General features: G+C 38.8%; 1 protein-coding gene across 1 annotated transcript in view; it reads right to left on the bottom strand.

The window, feature by feature from the left end:
• Positions 1-12,382, bottom strand: part of rhpn1 (rhophilin, Rho GTPase binding protein 1) — a 14,719-nt gene extending 2,337 nt beyond the window's left edge. The window contains exons 1-13 of the mRNA XM_017304260.1: positions 11,648-12,382; positions 11,375-11,474; positions 9,864-9,979; positions 6,085-6,213; positions 5,391-5,466; positions 4,387-4,464; positions 4,090-4,214; positions 3,309-3,475; positions 2,510-2,697; positions 2,037-2,193; positions 1,570-1,695; positions 1,277-1,471; positions 1,126-1,202 (exon numbers count right to left, since the gene is read on the bottom strand). Coding sequence (XP_017159749.1) covers positions 1,126-1,202; positions 1,277-1,471; positions 1,570-1,695; positions 2,037-2,193; positions 2,510-2,697; positions 3,309-3,475; positions 4,090-4,214; positions 4,387-4,464; positions 5,391-5,466; positions 6,085-6,213; positions 9,864-9,979; positions 11,375-11,474; positions 11,648-11,667 — 1,554 coding nt within the window. The 5' untranslated portion in view covers positions 11,668-12,382. The remainder of the gene's footprint in view (positions 1-1,125; positions 1,203-1,276; positions 1,472-1,569; positions 1,696-2,036; positions 2,194-2,509; positions 2,698-3,308; positions 3,476-4,089; positions 4,215-4,386; positions 4,465-5,390; positions 5,467-6,084; positions 6,214-9,863; positions 9,980-11,374; positions 11,475-11,647) is intronic.
• Positions 12,383-13,089: the final 707 nt, after the last annotated feature.

Below are 13,089 nucleotides of genomic sequence, written 5' to 3'. Positions count from 1 at the left end.
GTGGCAACCGCCTGCGCCCCGCAAGCCGAGCAAAGATTACATTAAAAACACAACATTCAGTCCGTTACATATCAGGTTTCCAGACTTGATATTTATTTCTCGATTATTAATAAGCCTCTCATGAACACAGCGGTGGTTGAGTAGCTAATTTAAACTCCTACTCTGCTCGTCAGTCGGACTTTGAGTTCCTTTTTTTCCTCTTTTTCTTTGTTAATGGAACCGAAACGCACTGAATTGCGCAACACCTTGTTGAAACAATAATTACTGAGATTATTAATTTTAACATGTTTTGTTGACTTTTTATAATTATTTTTTTTAATGAAGCTACAAACATTTAGGATCTTAGTGAATATTTTTGATAAGCCTATCAGAAGAGGAAGTGCKGGTCTCAGCGTCCTGGCGGCGTTCAGTTTGTCACCTGCCGAGATCGACTCAAAACCTTTCCGCGATCGACCGGTCGATCGCGATTGACGTATTGGGCACCCCTGCTCTAAAGAATCCACACCCTTGTTAAAAGATTCAGTTTTTGTGACGTGTGTCTGTCCCTATCAAATAAACCAATCCAAACCGACATTTATTATGTTGAGATCAACTGAAAACAAACTAATATGTAAAAAAAACTGAATGGTTAAATATTTAACCCTTATTATTATAGGATTAAATGTTTGCCCTTATAATAATAGATTATTGAAGCATGTCATATATTTGATCACTCTGCCTCCAAAAACATCTCCAAAAATATCACACTGAGTTTATTTATTATCCACGTCCCTCTTCTGGCAACTTCATCAAATTTTGGTCAGACTTTGTTCTAAAGTTCAATTAAACCATTTCAAAAACCTAAATTTCATCTGGTTAAGCCAATCTTTAAGCTATATTTTCTAAGTTTGGGTAAAAAAATTGACTGATATTTTGTACTTGTCTTGCAAGTATGAATTATTACAAATTATTCAGCACTTTTATTACAACCGTAGCCAAAAAACGACTGCTTGSTACAAACTCTGGGGCTCTCATAACTCCCCTTGATATAAATGAAAGAAATCGTAGAGACAGATTATACACCTGATTCAAAAAAGCGGCAATTTGATGTCTCCCATATCTAAAAAGAGGTTTTCTCTTCCTCACCAGTCTTTGAAAGATGTCAGAAACCTGGACTGTAGTGAAGCTTGGTGGAGTGATGTCTGGTTTCTGCTGAGTATGAGCTGCAAACATAAGAAGTCACACTTAGTTATTTATGAATTGCTTATCTGCAACACTGCATTGAAGAAGTTCTCACCTTGTATCTCTGGGGCTTCTGCTGTTTCATCAAAGTCGTCTTCGCGGTCCAGCTCCAAGTACTTCTCCAAGGAACGCTTGTGTGTTTGACATAGGACGTCCTGCAGGATGTCCATCTTCCTCAGGATCTTACACAGACTGTGGACACGCATGGCCTCCTCGTGCCTCATAACCGCACGCCGAAGGTGGGCTTTACCTTCATGTCAGCACAAACAATTTTAAAGAAGTGAGTGATAAGTCTGCACTAACATGTAATTCCTGCTGAGAGCAGATTTCTGAAACATGTAGTCTCACCAAGCTTTCGCCTTTTTTCAGGATCCTGCAGAATCTGGCTGAGAGTTTGCCCTGAAGCAATGTTGACATAAAACTTGAGGAAGGCCTTGTCTGACTCGTTATCACACTCCTCTCCATCAAAAGATACTAAAGGAGGAAATAATACACCAAGTTAAGTTCGGATGCGTTGTCGGAACCAGGTGAGGCGGGATTGTGAAGTGATGCGCTTCAGTGACAACGTCAGAGAGGAACAAGAAAAGTTCTCTGTCTTTTTACACAATGTTAGTATCACAAACATCACTACATTTCAAAAATTTCTAAACATCAGTAATATTTAAGGCTCCTATTCTACCTGGATACACTTATGCTGATGAACATTCATTATGTTTTTCAGGTTTATAGATGAAATKAATAAATTCCTCAGTAAAATGTGATTTAAGCAGAGGCCAAAACAACTAAACTAAATAACAATCTTGGTATCTCCTTACCTGTGTGGTCGCAGAGCGCAGCAGCAGCGTAATAGTGTGAAAGAGCACGGAAGTGTTCAGATTTGACCTGAACCATGGACGCCCATGAAAATGGCACATAGTCCTTCATCAGGGGTTGCGTCATTGTCTGGTGCACCAGCGAGTAAACATCCGACACCTGCAGAACACAGTGTAAAGAAAGTGTGTGTTGCAAAGGAAACAAACTGGTAAATTACATTCTTAAGCAAAAGTAGCTGAATTAATCTYGATTGTGTTTTGAAATTATTGAAGGCCCAAAGTCATTTTATTACATGCAGACCGGAAATGGGTGCATTTCCGGTCTGGAAATGCATCCACCAACATGATGTTCTCTGAAGCTCTTTAAGTTCACAAAGCAGCAGGTCTGAACATGTGCTTTGACACATCACCTTCTACTAGATTCGAAACACTGATAGTGTTCATTGAATGTTACACAAAAAGCAAAGTTAACTCACCTGTGCAGCCTCTTGTGCCAGCTGGAGTTGGGAGGTAAACTTAGTGTCCCGCGTGGTGATTGTGATGCGTTCAAACACACACTCCTGCACCTGAGCAACCATTAGGCGAACCAACATGCTGAGAGACAGAGCGCTCATGTCCAGACTTGGAGCGTTGGAGAAGTTCTCCTTAAGGTAATTAAATGCACCTAAATRGACAGCGAAGGCAGTACCTCAGAATGTGAAACATCAGCTTAAAGATTTTTGCACAACAGCGGAAAAAACTGAAAAATAATCAGATTTAAATCTCAGTCATGGTTTGGATCTTCTATGWTTAAACAAACATTTGATACAGAAARTATGTGYTGGAGCACAACTCAAAGAGAAAGAACATCAAAGTCTCCCTAAAATTACCTTGACTGTAGGATTGTGAACGACGGCGCACAATAGCACACAATGGTGTTAAATGTCTTCTTTTACRAAAACATATTTATGTCTTATTCGTGACATTCATGTTTTGGAAAAAATAAGATAAAACTTGCAGTAATAAAAATGTTTTATCTCTTTTGTTTAAAAATGTAATTTAAATTTAATAAAAARAGTATCAATCAATTGCTCAATTAAATCTTCCAATAATATTCAATTAATTGAAACTATTTATTAAATCTATATATTGATAATCCTAATGATTGGCTACATGTAATGGAATAGAAAACAGTGGAAGATTACTTAGAGCGACTGCAGAGATTCTTCCATTGTCTCACAAAACAATTGAATGAAATATCTGAGGTGTTTTTGTAAACGTGAGCTCTGCCAGCACCTGCAGCTCGCTGAAAGGCGTCTACGGCCTTGTCGATGCCGGATGTAGCAGCGCGATCCTGCCGCGCTCCGATCTGCGTGTGCAGGGCTGCGATGTTGAACAGTACGCTTCCCTTCTCAAAAGCCAGCGCACGCTGGGACGACGGGACCCCCGTCAGAGAGTCGTACCTTGGGGATTATTTAGAAGGAAGACTTCTTACCTTTTAAGGATAATAGGGAGTTTGCATTAATTTAAATAAACACCTATAGCAGTGGTCCCCAAGCTACGGCCCGGCGTTGTTATGAATCCAGGTCGAATTCGAAGAATTCGACCTGGAATTCTTCGAATTCGACCTGTGGATGTCTGTAAGTAGCAGCTTATACTTCAAAACGAGCCTTTATGTTAACATATGAGGAATTCATATGTTAAAGTTACTTTCCCTCAATGGAATATATACTAGTCAGTCCCAGTGACCGTTTCACTAACGGTTTTTACCCATGTGCTTTCTGGGTAAAAATCAATCGATAAAACCCCATCCCCCCACCTCCTCACCCCCCGCGTCAACAATTTCCGGCAGCCCAGGTGATAAACGTGCAACACTTTTCCCACCAGAGAAGGGAAAAGTTATGTGGCCCTCACAGGAAAAAGTTTGGGGACCACTGACCTATAGAGTCCAAAGTTAAAAGATATTACGTCCACTTCTGGCTGGTACTCTATGGTCATATTAATGGTAATCGCCTTAAAGGTGAAGCATAAGTGAGGATAATTTCCTAGATTTTTAATGAGAGTGAACATGTTGTACCAGTGAAAGTGAACGCCCAGGTTCCTGTGTGAGGAGAAGAAGCGCTGGTCCAGATAGTACAGCTGATTGTAGTACTCCATCAGCAGTTCTAGCCCAGCCTGGCTCCGACTGGGTGTGCGCATCGCCTGACAAACAAACAAACCAAAAAAAAMMCAGAATTGTAACAGATATACAAAATCCCTGCTAATGTCCATCACTGCTGATCTTTGGGTGTTTTTCATTTTCATGGAAGCAAATCCAGTATTGGACGTCTGGGAGGTCTGCTGTGTATAAAGCTGTGATGGTGCTTTTATGAACCTGTCTGAGTTCAATCAGCTCTTTGATCTCGTTGTCATACAGACTGCTGTCCTCGCCRTAGTGCTCACAGATGAAATCCTACAACAGAGGAAAGATAAAAGAAACTCATTGTTTTTTTTGTGTGAACAAGCAGTTTTATATGCCTTCAACACGCAAAAGAGGATTCTGTGCCGCACAAATTTCAGCTATCCTTAGGTAAAAGACGAACAAAAAAAAGATACTCTTGTTGCTGCACATTCTTGACTTAATATATCAACGCTGAAACAGATCTTGTTGCATTAAACACAGTAAGAAGAATCTTTCATGAAGAGGGAAAATGATGCACTTATAAAGAGATAAAAAACAGCCTTCTTAAGTTTAGGCTTCCTTCTTTGTTTCAGGTAAAATATTAATATTAATTTAAGCTGAAAACTTATCTGTCAAGTTAGGCTGGCTGTGATGTGCTTTGAGTGTATTAAAACAAATATAACTTTCAATAGTACAAATATTAGAAGGTATTTGGTATGAAGGTGTGTTTATTCTTTGACGATTGACTGACTGAACACTAAACATCTGTATTTTTTAAAGTGAATGTTGACAAAATGATCAAAGTTCCTCCTAATCTTTATATTAGCAAGCAAGTTATGGATCTATGTGTGTAGAGACTTTTAACTGCTCTGAATCCAGTTTAACTGGAATAGGAACTGGTTAATGTGTAATGAACATTTAGGATATGGAAGTTCTAAAGAGGATCTGATCGAGGGTTCATCTCACCACACTTAATGATTTTCCTTTGAGGTCTGCTGATTGGCTCAAAGAATGGACACCTAAATTAACAGAGTGTTTTCATGGGGTTCCACTTGGATAATCAAATTGTGTGACTTTCGCTCAAATGTTTCATCCAATCAGCTGTTTGGAATATCAGGTCCATAATCAGTCAAATCGAGCTCTCATATAAAGTTTAACAGGCAAAATAATTTTTCCTGAACAAAAAAGCTGAATAATTATCACAATAATACTCTCACCTGGATGGGAACAGTAAAGTCCACTTCTTTGGTTTCTTTAAGGCCAAGGGGGATCATGGGAACACTGATGGCATCACTGTAGACAGACATAAATAGACGTTGTGGGTCTTAGTCATACGTAAGCACTAAGCAGGTTTCAAACAGAAGACAAGTCCGCACCGCCATCTGCTCATCTTAAAACCCAGCAGGGGGGCTCCACTCTCTGACTGATCCTGCTAACAAGCAATGTTAAAGCCAATTATTAARCCTCACAGGCCGCTCAACCCCCAGGTAAGCCCCCACCATTAACTAGCACTGCAAACAAAGCATGCATGCATGCGATGGGGTCATTAATGACACAAATGAGGGGGTTTGTCCTGGCCCTGACCTTGGACTGTGGAGGGGGAAAAAAACTACTGACAGACAAAATTTGCATCTYGATAGCTKCAAATTAATGGCATTGCTCTAAATTTCAGGTCTAATTTAGAGCAATCTAAATTAGACGTAAAATGATCCTTTCTAAGGAAGAAATATTACTTTGACAGTTTAAAGCACAAACCATCACAAATATAACTGTAGACAGATATGCAACCTAAACAGAGCGTGAAAATAGAAAAATGACAATCCACTTGTTTTTGCTCATTATAATTAGTTTAATGAGGGTGGCCTAAATTGCATGCAACAAACAGACCATGAACTGTGTCTGTGTGACTACCTGTCTGTCTGGTAGACCTCCATGTTGCTGTTCAGCTCTTCCAGCTCTTCTTTGAGCAGCTGCAGGTTGGAGTTGACAAAACTGAGCTCCAGAGCCACCGTCTCCTTCACCTTGTTGTTGGTTGTTGCCCTGCAAAAAAAATATTAAAAAATTTAAAACAGGATTAATTATCAACAGAAACCCCTTTTCRGTTCCCTTACAAAAGTACTCATGATATAACAGAAGCTACCCAATAAATATGCACACCTTGATGTAGGGTGTTGAAATCATACCGCCTGCTTAAATCTAATAGGCATGTGTAAGTTTTTACAGCTTGAGGTTCCGAAATATATATGTTTAAATTGCTCACTTACATAATAATAGCRCACACAGTCTAATTCAAATGAATTTTATTTTATGAACCACTTTTTTTTTTACACAGTTAAAAAACAACATATGGATTTGCTATTATTGAGTAACTCCACTGTCCTATTAGTCGATCAGAGCCTCTACTGTTCTCTAAACACAGACTTGGCACAGAGCAAAGCCAGCTCACACTGTTGTTCCAGGAAGTCTGAGGAATCATTGGGTTTGGCAAAGAAATTATTCCCCCTCCAAAACTCAAATGACTGAATAAGCACATAAGAACAGGCTGGAATAAAGTGAACTCCAATGCTAACACAGAATAGCAAACATCTCCATTACATTTGGAGGATGTTTATTAAAAACATGCAGTTTGTAGATGAATTAATGAGTGTGTAAGGAGCTGGAGCTGTACAATTTCACAACACTTTGATCACAGGGTTTTTCCTTGTCAGCACTGTCTGACTTCATTCGCTTCTCCATGTAATCCGTCAGTGAAAAAACATTTAGCAATTTTCTTCCCCCCCCGATTTCCTTTCATGAATGTTATTATTATCTTCAATCCTCATATATATACATTTCTAACTGTCCCACTGTCTTTTTTTTAAATATTTACAAAACAAAAAAAATAAAAAATTGGGATTGCAGAATATTGGRAAAATATTGGGGAATCGTAATTTGCGATAATATTGGTGAGTTTTGCAATAACTGTTCAACTTGGAATAAACAAATAACTAAAGAATCTTRTTTCTTTCTACTTTGGGTATAAAACCAGTAAAAAAAAGGGACCAGCAGTCTCTTTACTGGTCACTCCCATCTCAAGTCTCAACATGCACACAAGCATACACATTTATCTAGTCTCACGCCAAAGGCAATCTGATTAGTCAGCTTTAAATGGGCTGCCAAATATCCCCTTCATTTACACACACTCGCACGCACATCAGGAGAAAAAAAAACCTGACTAACTCACCTAAGAAACTTCAGAGATACTGAAGTTTTAAGAGGAAACCTGAAAGCGTGGCATATTACTAACACCCTTCTTTGTTAAACATCAAGAATTACTGAACACCTCCTACAGGACAACACTCCTTAAAACAAGCCAGCTTCCCAACAGTGTCAGTGAGTAAAACTGCATGGTGAATAACCAAACACACACTAACAAACTATGAAGGGGGAGGTTGCCAGCCAGATGAGTGGGGGGATGAGCTCAGTGAAACTCATTGGGAATCTCTGCATGGGAACAGGACGGGAGGCGGACACAAAGCTGGCTGATTACAGGCTGCCGGGCCGTGTGGGGGTCCTCTTTGTCTCTGTGACCAAGCGTCCAAAAAGAAGGCGCAGGAGTGCTTTTTTTTCTTTTCTTTCTTTTTTTCATTATCTGAACAGAACTGAGTCATCACGTTTTAACACAACAGCTTAAAAAAACTGCCAGCTCTAATGTGTGATTAATCATTTCAATCAAATAAAAATAAAAAAAGCAGGAATGAGAAAACAAAGAATMAAATCCAAAAGATTTCACAAATCACAAACAACACAGCAACCAGTGTACAATATGATTTGCAGACTTAGCTGGACCACTATTGCAACATGTGTTACATTTTCAGCTGGTCCAGTTCACTTTCATTAACTAAACCCTTTGAAAAAACCTTTCTTCTTTGTAAAATCTAAACAAAAATGGAGATTTTTGTGTTTTTAGGATTTCTCTTTTGTCTTTGGCAAAAGACCATAAGTCATTTCTCCCACTAGAACAAGACATGTACTTTTGTTTTGGTTCTATTTACCCAGAATTCCCTCTGCCATAGTCCGCKTCCTGCTTGTGGAGCGGTTTCCKGTCCTCTTGGCATTCACATATGTATTCAAACTGCTTCAGAGTTCACCTCAACCAAACTCAGACTAGGTTGTTGGTAGAGTTTGCTTTTTTACTCAACATTAGCGTCTGATTGCACATTCACACCTCTGGAAACATTTACATTAAAAACCCATCTCATAAAGGAGATAATTTCTATTTCTACTCGTTGACTTTTATTTGTACAGAAGCACAGGAAAAAATAACCTGGGAGATTTTACTGTACTGGTAGATTTATAGTAATACACAAAGAAACTGCTTTGTAACTTTTGGATGTTTCAGATAAAATGCAATGTTTAATTTTACTATGCATGTTACTGTAAAGAGAAGCACATTTTGAATTTAACCACAACCAAAAAATAAACGTTCTCCTTTTCTGTGGATTCACAAACCACAAGAACACAGTTTTACCATCTGAGAGTCAGCCATGCAATCGAACAGGTTTTTGATCCAGAGAATTACAAAACATTGGTGGAGAACAACTTGCTGCAGTCAAACAACTTCTGAGAAGAGCGAATGAGGGACATATAAATGTCTTAAACCAACAACTTTACATGTCGTGCTCTTTTAAATCATGCAAGTTTGTTGGGAAAAAGAGACATGCAGCAAGAGTAACTGAGGACGGGAGTCGAACTCGGGACGGCTGCGTTAATATCCATAACCTCTGTAAACGGGGCACCTGCTCTAACCACTGTGTCACATAATGACCCTAAACTCACACATTGTTAGTGTAAATGTGGCTTTACTTCCCCTATGTGAATTGTATTTTTTGATACATGACTTACTCCCACTCTGAGTGCTGCACAACTTGTAACTAATGAGACAAATATAAAATTTAACAGTAGGAAAACTTTCTGACTAAAAAAAAAGTTGTCTAAATGTTTTCTCATGTCTAAAAAACATGTTCTAGTTTCATGTCTTAAATGTTGGAGTTCTAGAGTGATGATAATTGACAAATTCATCAAACAGGACTGCCATAATGCTCACCGTCACTCGTCAAACACATGAGGTAGGAAAACTGCTATGTAGCTCTGGCACTATTCTGCACTGAATTCACCTGTGCAGGTGAATTATGCACTGTGCAGAATTCATTTGGTACTAAATAAGCATMAGCTGAGACAGTAAATGTGTTTATATTCAACAGTTTAAATCTGGCATRGCACATGTCCTCCCAGATCCCTAAGCTGCTCTTGTCCTTGGTGTGAATAAATGAATTTTATTTTTCTCAAATTAATAAATCAAAATTATTATTGTTTTAAAATTGGATTTTTATTAGTAAGCAAAGACATTACAGTGATTTAAAAAACACAATTTCTACATCTATTATAGGTTTTATATGGTAGAGGGCGCTTCAGATGTACAGCGTTTTTGTTCTGATGTGCAAAGCAGAACATGGTGAAAGAAGGAGGTTTAAATGCAAATGAAAAGGAGCGCTAAAAGAATCCACAAGTGAACAGCAATTCAAACAAAAATGTTCTGAACGCCCATACTCCTGTCAGTTTTGTCTAATTTCTCCCTCACCAGAGGATTGATGCACATTAACAGCGCGGTTCTTAGAAAGGCATCGGTATAATACGTTCATGTTGCTTACCTAAAAAGATTCTCTGCTCCTGCTCTCATGCGCATCTCCTTGTTGATCTGCTGGTTGATGCGAGCCCGTCGATGCTGCAGTTTACTGCGCTGAGTCTGAGCGAAGGGATCACAGCCCTACAGGGGAAACATTAAACCACACGAGGAGAAAACTTTTTTCTGATTCTTACATCCAGCAGTCAATATGAGAATCAGGTTTTAGTACTTTGATAGTTAGGATTATTCCAGAATCTGCAAGCATTTTTTTTTCCTTCAGTAGACTGCACACGGGTTTAGAAGCAAGTTTAAGATTAATAATAAAGAGAAAAATAAAATGAGTTTATATTAACCAGGGGCTGGAGTTTAAACATGCTGAATACTCCCTCTGCTTCTCCACAAAACTTTTTCTAATCACCTTTTCCCTCAGAAACTTGTAACCTTCTTTCATTTAATGCACTCACTTCCCTGTTTCATTCCTGCTCACCCAATGAAAGTATTTATTTAACATGCGAACGTCAAGTAATCCTCAAAGTGCCTGTGTGGATTAGGATTCTGGCTGAGCTCCCACCTCTGCTCAACCATCAGGAAGCCTGCAGGACAGAGGCTGCTCAACAACAGAGCACAAAACATCTAAAGGAGGAGACATTGGCGAATCATCACTGCACGCGTTCCTAAATGCTCAGTTTCATTTAACAGTGAARGAAAATGACAAGGTATGCACAAATATGAGCTGTCAAGTAATGCAACAGGTGAATGGTTTCAAACATGTCCACACATGATTCAGAAAATTAAAGGATTAACCAATCAAAACAAAAAACATGTTTTGCTCAGATCTGAATTTAATTCTGCAATATAATGATCTAACTTTAAAGCAAGACATATTACTGGGAGGATTATGTATTAATGTTAGATATTTTGCCTGATTTTCCCTCATTTTTTAATTAATACTTATGTGTCTTTGGTGTAGCATGCAGAACAAGRGCTGGACAGCAGAACAGGTTGGAATACCAGCCGGGGCCTTTATCTTTCACCTGAAGTTTCCATGGGATAGTCCGGCTACCAATTGTCTAAAAATAGATGATTTGAGTTTAAGCAAGAATCTGCAAAAATTACTTTAATTTGAAAGAGGACCTTGGATCATTGAACAGCAGTCCAGTTCATTTTCTCCTTACCTCTTATTCATTAGTAATTAAAGGCACAMARGTTGAATATGGCAACTTGTGTGCCTTTTTCCTACCACTCAATTTTCCCTTAATAAGCTGAAGTACTGAGTACAACAATCGGTGTCCCTTGTGCCTTATCTTCTATGTGGACGAGTTAGTGACTGTATGCTGAACAAGTGTCAAGTCAGCAATCCTCAATGACTGTATAGACCATAGCATGACATTTCTGCTATAAAAGAAAGCTTTTTATTATTATTGGTTGTAACAGTGTAATAATCTGAGATAGAGAATTGTGCGTTTTTATTAGTAGCAAGCCATAATCATCAAACAGGCAGATGAAACATATCAGGGTGAGTTTCTGGTGTCTCACCTTGCGGATGCTCCCGCTGTGGCTGCTGTCTGTTGGCAGCGTCGTGGGCATGTCGTCGTCGTCGTCCGAAACGCCGTCTGACAGAGATAACTCAAAGTCTCTGTGAAGAGTAACGACATTGGATTTATTAAACTCATTATTCACAGGCACACATTGCACACTAATGTACACTTAACATTTAATTTGAACTAAAAAAAACAAACAAACAAACAAACAAAACAAGTTTTATTCAGTTGAGCCTCAACTTTTAACAGCTAACGGTAAACCACTTGCCTTGTGGCAGGTCCCTCCATCGTAACCCAACAACACCCGGCGGCTTAAACGGCCCCTACATCCCTTACAGCCTTATTGCCAGCTTTGTACAAACAGCAACGCACCAAAAGTAACAAAGAATAGGCCAAAGGCAGGTGAACCTTTATCTCCTAAAAACAAGCCAAGCTGAACACTTTTTTCTCTTGATAAAGCCTTGTCGTTGTTTTCAGACAGAGTTCTGAAAGAGATTACTCACCGAGGGAGGGTAAAGGAGAAGAAACGTAGCCAATCAGGAAGCGGCTTTTTAATGTGACAGTAGACRGAGCAAATTAAAGAGAGGAAAGAGGCAGATTGGCTACTTCAACTGACCAATCACAAGTTTCTTAGGGCGTGCCTTTCTACTCCTCCCACCTCCTACTGCTCAGATCGTTGTTATGGTTACGACAGGGGCAGTGGCTTGTGTACCGACTCCAAAACGGTGGCAGCAGCAGCAACCTCCCCTCGCACATAGAAACAGCTCAAATAATAGCARTAACACTTTGCTCCCGCTAAAAAAGGGTTGTTTTCAAAATAGAATTATAATCTTTTATCTCTTAATTAATCGTAAATATATTTGAAGATTGACCGGTTCGTCTCTACACAGTTGTTTATCCAATTGCAGTCGAATGGAGCAAAAATCACATTTGCCTGTTGTGACGAATATTAAATAAGTTAAAACTAGAATTAAACCTTATAATAAAAACTACAATGCATAGGATAATTCATTATTTTCTGAAAAACACGATGCCTGATTTTCGCAAGATCAGCGCATGTTTTTATTTGGCCACCAGGTGGAAGCCTCGTCTTCCTAAAAATCCTACTCTAGATGTATGTCTGTGCCATTCTAAATGTATGAAAGATATATTAAAATTCATGTATTATGAAAGTTAAAGTATGAACTGAATTCAGTTGAGCAAACTAACCAGTTTCACAGGACTTTCTAAAAAGTAACCAAATCCATCATGCAGCAATTTTTTTAACCCTCCTATTATGTTGCGGGTCAAATTGACCAGTTTCAAAGTTTAAATTTTTTTTAAAAAGAGTTAAAAGTATTCTGCATGAAACTTTTTCTATTTGTCTTAATAGTTGCACTCTATGTATAAAATGAAAATGGTTCATTTTACACATTTGCAGCCCCCCTGCGTCTACTTGTTRCATAGATACTGTTCGGGTCAATTTGACCCGGCAGTCAAGTTGAAGGGTAAAAAGGTWAAAAAAAATGTCCAATTCTATTTGTTTCTTTGCACCTATGAGACATATTTCACCACACACAAACACCACATCACACATGCATGCACACACACGCGCACGCACACACACACCACACACACAYACCTAAACAAGCACACAAACCCACTCTTTCACTATTCTCYTTACTTCACTAAGAAGCTGCCAGAGAGCAGGTGGTCATACAACTTTTGACA

The sequence above is a fragment of the Poecilia reticulata genome, linkage group LG4, assembly GCF_000633615.1.
Source record: "Poecilia reticulata strain Guanapo linkage group LG4, Guppy_female_1.0+MT, whole genome shotgun sequence".
In the NCBI taxonomy this organism is placed as follows: domain Eukaryota; kingdom Metazoa; phylum Chordata; class Actinopteri; order Cyprinodontiformes; family Poeciliidae; genus Poecilia; species Poecilia reticulata.
Note: the sequence above shows the minus strand (reverse complement) of the source record. Positions and strands in the feature narration are given on the sequence as shown.